General features: G+C 41.5%; 1 protein-coding gene across 1 annotated transcript; it reads left to right on the top strand.

Annotated features, from left to right (window-relative positions):
* Positions 1–448: 448 nt before the first annotated feature.
* LOC311062861 (adhesion G protein-coupled receptor F5-like) lies at positions 449–6,844 on the top strand (the record flags this gene model as incomplete). Its single annotated transcript, XM_084082080.1, has 10 exons — positions 449–475; positions 613–698; positions 797–942; positions 1,036–1,251; positions 1,761–1,976; positions 2,965–3,114; positions 3,359–3,537; positions 4,083–4,247; positions 4,592–6,103; positions 6,782–6,844. Exons 4-10 carry the CDS (start codon positions 1,080–1,082, stop codon positions 6,842–6,844), a joined length of 2,457 nt encoding a protein of 818 aa, XP_083938206.1. The 5' UTR covers positions 449–475; positions 613–698; positions 797–942; positions 1,036–1,079.
* Positions 6,845–6,868: the final 24 nt, after the last annotated feature.

The following is a 6,868-nucleotide window of genomic DNA, read 5'->3' as shown; positions in this document are numbered from 1 at the left end:
TTTTACATTTCATGAAAGTATGGACAGCGATGATATTCATACTGAGTATGACATAAGAGCAAATTGTCCACCGTGGGAATGTATATCATTGCTGTCGGGGCAGAAACCTCTTATCTCCATATTTGTACTTTTTGTGTTTTTTTGTTAATGCCGTACTTGATCATACTACAGCGTCACACAAAATAATTGAGCAGATCTACTACAAGCTCGAAACGTGCTATTTTTTTATTTGAATCCTGAAAAGTAACAGTTTAGTAACTCCATAGTTTTGGAAGTATGAGGTTTCCACCCGACAGAGACGATATGGTCAATTGCATACAAGACAATCCATGCAACTACAGTATACTGTCTTTGATTTTATCTTCACCCAGAATCTCACAGCTTGTCAGTTAGGCTTAAAAGGCTTTTCACAGAGGAGTTAAAATATCCAAATACTCAAGAATACAAAGATCTTAAAGAACAGGTGGAGAAAGTGGTAAGTGTGCGTGCGTGCGTGTGTGTGTGTGTGTGTGTGTGTGTTTTTTTAAATGAAATCCAGTCTCATCTCCATTTCATTCAATTGTTTTTCATATTGCTATGTCCCTGTCTTTCAAAGTGTCATTTCATTTGCAGTTGAAAAGACAATATCAAGGAATCCTGGATATTCCCGGTATATTCCCGGAATCCCGGTTCATTTCTGTTACAGTAACAGAATTTAGGTACAGTATTTTATAGTAACAAATACAGACATTTAGATGTAGGGCTGTGTGTCACATTTATGTTCTCAACTTTGCTCCTGGTTTGTTCTTACTAACAGACAAGGAAGCACTATTGTAAACTACGTTCTACAAACAACATTCGAAACACCAGCAACGGTAATAGAAGAAGCAAATGCTGGACTCCCACTTGCCTTGGAAAATGACGGTCTGCCTGTTGATGGCCAAGTTTTGACAACTTACAAGAGTACGTTTCTAAAATAAGCTACAGAAAAATGATGTCATCAATTTGTAATCGGATGGAAAAAAGATAAACTGATCCTGTTCACATCTTCCCAAGGTAAAATTCCAATCACCTTTCCGAGAACGTATACTGGTCAACCCATGAAGGTGACATGTGGTCCAGATTCTTCTGAGAACGTGAACATGGGCAAAGTTACTCGTTATCAGTGGCAATACAATCGGAGGAATGTTGCAAGCTTTGGAAGGTTTAAAGTCTCTCTTAGTGACCAGACCTCCAGTCTTACAATTGAGAACATTATTGCTGATGATAGTGGTAAGTACCAATTGCTACCATGACCTTTTATGACCAATCAGAACTCAATATCAGTGCAACGCAGCCACAGTTCATAAAGTTCAGTAATACAAAATTAGTTGTGTTCTGACTACCTTACCACATGTGCAGTTTGTTAAACGAAAGAATTTGATGGATTGTGCCATTTCTGTCTACTTGCTCTGTGTCTCAGTGGCGGTCTGTGACTAGCTCATAAAATGACCTGCCGATGACACGGTCGAAGGGGATTTCAGACCAGATTTCTGACTTAATTAACAAATAAGTGTGTGTGTGTGTGTGTGTGTGTGTGTGTGTGTGTGTGTGTGTGTGTGTGTGTGTGTGAGAGAGAGAGATCCCCTTTCTCCCTGCCTTTGCTGTGTCTTTTTGGACTGAATACAGACAAGACCTTTGTACAATATTCTAGATCACCACCATATTGTAACTCACATGTAGAAGAACAATTTCACATTGTACTGATTCATCAAATAATTCTGGCTTCACTTTTATCCCAGGGAGTTATGAATGCAGCCTGGAAGGTACCGCAGTGAGGTTCGTCAAGAATGGAGAGATGTCAACTGATGTCATCAAACAAGCTCCCAACATACGAGCCGATAGCATTCTCAACCACCACTGTCAGGAAGATAAAGAAATCATCAAACTTGAATGTTGCGTGCAACGCCTCTATAAAGTCCAGTGGGAGAATGTGGACGGATCCGTCTTACCTTCAGGTAAGAATGGGTTGGTGGGGCACATCGGCGTCTTCCAGCCAGAACCATTTTTTGCACATCTTTCTCTCTCAATCCTCGGCTTCCTGTCTCTACTCTCTCTTATATAATAAAGCATAAAATGCCTAAAAATAGTCTTAGAAAAGAAACAAGTATGACCAAAGTCATAATAAAGCCGCATGTGGCAGGCTTTTTTGGTCCCAATCTTTTCATAGACCTGATTACTTGTTTTTTGGATTGCTTGTTTCTCTCGCCAAACCTGGCAACATTCGTCGCAAATTAACGCTCTAATGTTTTTTATATAAGTGGTGGCAACATTTTGTGACACCACACGGGTCTTCCCAACAATAGCTAAGATTGAAGTCAGTGTGAACATGGGCAAATAATAACTGAATAGCCAAACTAGGTCTAATGAAGCACGCTAGCATTTAGGCTAACCCTCCTGGCTGAAGCTGTCTCCCTTTCTCTCTCTCTCTGCTGTGTAACTCCGTGCGTTGCCTTGTTGTGATTTGTGTTCATCCATGCTGGCCCCTAATATGGTCTGCTTCCGGGTGGTTCAACCTAACTTAACAATGAGGATCGTTCTGATTGGATCCCTTCCCAACTAGTCCCTCAAAAAGAGTAATTCTGATTGGATCTCTTCTCCATTCGTCCCGCCCTAACATTTTCGTCTCGTCTAATTTGTTGACTAACGTCTCCATTACATTTCCGTCTCCCCATTGGCTTAAAAGGGGGGCTTAAAAGGGGGGAAGTGTGATGGACAGTCAGGACAGCCAATGACACTTAGGTGTCGACACTTTTCACTCAGGTGTCGACACTTTTCACTCGGGTGTCGGACTAAGACTAGTGCTGTTTATAGAGCCGCACTGCTAGCGCATGCGGCTAAAAAATTAAAGAAAGAATGACTCATCACAGTGCACTTCTGGGACAACAATAAAAGCTATACACACACAGCTGCCTATAATTCACCAATATGATTAAATGTTCACAGATGTGGAACTGGATCAAGATTACTACTGCATCCACCACAATTACATAATGGGAAACTGCGGAGAAACTAGTGAAGACGAAAAACAATTTAGATGTAGAGTGATTACACCCAATTATGAGATGACAACAATTCTGAAAATCTTCGGTGAGAGTAAGTAAAACAATTTACTGTCTGCAGTTGGCCTGGGGTGGGAATTCAACCCAGGACTTTCCCACTGTACCACTACTAAAGTGCCAAAACAAATTTGTAATAGAAATGAATTATTATCATTATTATTATTACACTTATACGCGGTAGAATTATTATTATTATAGCCGGTATGTATTATTGTTGCAGTCGTCATTCATTTTGCATGGAAATAACTGCATACTTATTTCCATGCACTTGGCACAAGGTCCTACGTGTAAAGATGAGGAGAATGGTAGTGGACGAGAAGGAGACATATCAGAAAGAGCATGTGATCGCGGCCAGGTGGGAAAAATAGTTTTCCAATGTAAGGCCAGTGGACAATGGACACTTCTGGAGGATAGTTGTATTGTAAAAGAAATTCAAGATCTTCTAACTATATCCCAGGTAGAAGAACCCATTCATTTTCTATCTTTAAAGGGAATACCATCACATGAAGGGGAATCACTTACACCAGTGGTTCTCAAAGTGGGCTCTGAGGACCCCCAGGCGTCCTCGAGGGCGTTCCAGGAGGTCCCCAGCTAAATCAGTTTAACCACTTTAACCCTATACACATCATACATTTGAAAATAGCTGATCTACAAGCTCACAACGCATCATGATGTGACTTGTTGTGAGGTGTAGATCAGCTACTTTCCAAAAAACGATTTTTATTTTATTTTATAAGTGGAATATTTTTCGAAACAGTTTAACAACACTTATCATGTATGAGGGTCTTTGGTACAAGATATTTCCAGATGGGGGCCCAGTCCACAGCTAAATAGACATCACATATTAATTTGGGGGTCCTTGACCTAAAAAAGGTTGAGAACCACTGGTATAACAGAATGTTCTTGATTTGTTTTGTAAAGCGACTTTGGGTACTATGAAAAGCGCTATATAAGTGTGATGTATTATTGGTACCATACAATTAACATGTTTGATTCTTTTAGGATTTGGATAAGTACACAGTTCCAGTTTTTGTGGCAAATCTAACTGAGGAGGTACAAGCACTGCAAACAGAAATTACTGGTTCGAGTGCAACCATATATGCTCTTATTAGCATCCTGGGCAACATTGCAGAGAAAGCCGTTGATGTCAATGAAACTGTCATGACGGTAAGCAGGCGGAAGAAATCCCCTTATAGCCTTGCCTTCAGCTCAAAAAAGGATATTCATAAAAAATATATAGAATTCTATTATGGAGTAGGTGAATAATTCTTAACTCTGATACTGCGGACCCAGAACACTGCTTGTTTTCATTTAAATACAAATATGAAACACTAGATGAATGACCTGATGAAATAGGAAAGTGTTCATCACTAAAACATCAAATTGAGAACCACTGAAGGAGCTTTATTATGCCAGTTAGTACATTCCTTAAAGTATTAAGCAATATTTTGTAGCTCGAAGCAAGATAAACATTTTAACACCCTGACAGAGAAATGCTGTTTTGTCTGCAGGATATCCTGGAAACAGTTGATGTCATCATTGCTGAAGCAGCAACAGAATCCTGGGTCATTCTGAACACCAACGAAACCCTCAACGCCAGCTCAAGGTTTCTAATGTCACTGGAATCTATCAACGACGCCTTGGAGGGCGAGTTTAATATAACAACCGACCTCATCCTGCTGACCAGAACAAGGTTCAACAACTCGTACAAGGCAGACATTAACTCTAGTGTCGCCCTCGACATTCTAAACACGAGTGCTACCAACCTCTTCATTACCACCACTGTCTTTGCCCTCAACAACATCCTGCCTCCCAGGAATGCCAGCTTCAACGCCAGCAGCTTCAATACCACCAGCAACGAAACCAGCTATGAGAACACCATCAATGGCAAAGTGCTGATGGTCAAGCTGAACACAACAGTTGAAAATGTGATAATACGTTTTGACAAACAAAACACATCATTGACATTGAGCCCACAGTGCGTCTTCTGGAACTTCGCACTTTTTGATAACTTTGGCGGATGGGACCACGAGGGGTGTACTTTTGTGTCAGACATAAATGATACCGTCACCTGTAACTGCACCCACCTGACCTCCTTCACAATTCTTATGTCAATTGACATTCCCCCAGAAATTAAAGTTTTACTGGACATAATCTCGTACATTGGCGTAGGGATATCAATGGGATGCTTGGTCATTTGTCTCATCGTCGAGCGAGTATTTTGGGAAGGCGCGACCAGTCGCAATGGTCAAAATAATGAAAACATGCCATACATAACTCATGTTTGTATTGTGAACATTGCTGTGTTTCTGCTCGGTGCAAACATCTGCTTCATCATTGGATCAGCAATTGCGGACAACCCCCTTGAAAATCCAGGGGAAGATTACAGAGTTCCAGTCAATCTATGCACCGCGGCAACATTTTTTATTCACTGGTTCTACCTTGTCATGTTCTTTTGGATACTTGTGTATGGCATTCTCCAGTTTTACACAACCATCATCAGGCCCCTCGACAACCCGGTCCGTTCGACCTGGCTCGCCATCGGTAGCTGTTTGGGCTACATATGCCCTTTAATTATAGCAGTTGTCACCATTGCCTCTACAGCGGGCAGCAGTGGCTACATCAGAGAATACAACACTTGTTGGCTAAACTGGCACAAGACGAAAGCCGTCCTTGCGTTTGTGATTCCTGCCTTGGTCATTGTTTTGATAAACGCCGTGATTGTGATCGTGGTCTTGTTTAATAAATGCATGGAGGAAATGCGTGTGAATTGGATGGGTATCTGCCGATCTACCCATCCCCACCAAACAGTCACCCAAAACAATGATGAGGATTGGCGTGGGGGTTCTGCCCAGTCAGAGGAAAAGAAGGTCATCGCAGGATGCTTGGCCAGGATGTGTATCTGCACTTGTAACCCTCCCCACCAAACAGGCACCCAAAACAATGATGAGGAGAGGCGTGTGGGTTCGGAGAGGTGTGTGGATTTTGCCCAGACAAAGACGGTCTTTAAGAAGGTCTTCAAGGTCTTGTCCGGGACCTTAATAAACTTTGCCAATTTGACTTTTGTCTTTGGATTGACCTGGGGTCTGGGAGTGGGAACTATGACGTCTCCAACAAATATTGGAATCCATATCGCCTTCGCATTCTTCAACTCATTACAGGTATTGCAAAAAAAACTCACCAAAGTGTGCCATTAGTCAAAATGAATCAATAAAAGTCAAAATGAATTAAGGAGTAGCGAGGAGTGTCGGCCTCTGAACGACCACCAGAGACTGACCTTCCTCGCTACTCCTACCCACCTATATGGGCATAGAAGTGGTATTGTTTTTTATTGGGTATGGATTCATGCTGTACATTAATTACTATACTGCTGTAGGCCTATACAGTCAGAAATAAAACACTTCCCTTTATTTTTTCATTTAGGGTTTCTTCGTTTTAGTGTTTGGGACACTGATGGATCCAAAGGTATGTTGAGTATACTATACAAAATACAGAAAATACAGATACATACTAAACTATATTAAAATAAAATATTTGTTTTATAAAGTTACAAAAAGTTGTGTATTTTATGTTTGTCGTACATTCTGCCTACAGCTCCGAAAAGCCATTGTAAAGCGATTGAAAAGCCACCCACATCAGACATCCTAGTTCCTGGGTGGCACACACCAGGTCCTTGGTACAGTCTATGGTTTGCACCCCAGTCCGACTCCTGCAACAGCTCTGTGGACCAGGCCCAGGTCCAAGTGCGGCCAGAGGCCAGATAGAGTAACACGTTGGTCTGCCACTAG

The sequence above is a fragment of the Gymnoscopelus microlampas genome (genome assembly GCF_963454915.1).
Source record: "Gymnoscopelus microlampas genome assembly, chromosome: 16".
Classification (NCBI taxonomy): domain Eukaryota; kingdom Metazoa; phylum Chordata; class Actinopteri; order Myctophiformes; family Myctophidae; genus Gymnoscopelus; species Gymnoscopelus microlampas.
This window is presented reverse-complemented; position numbering and strand designations above follow the sequence as displayed.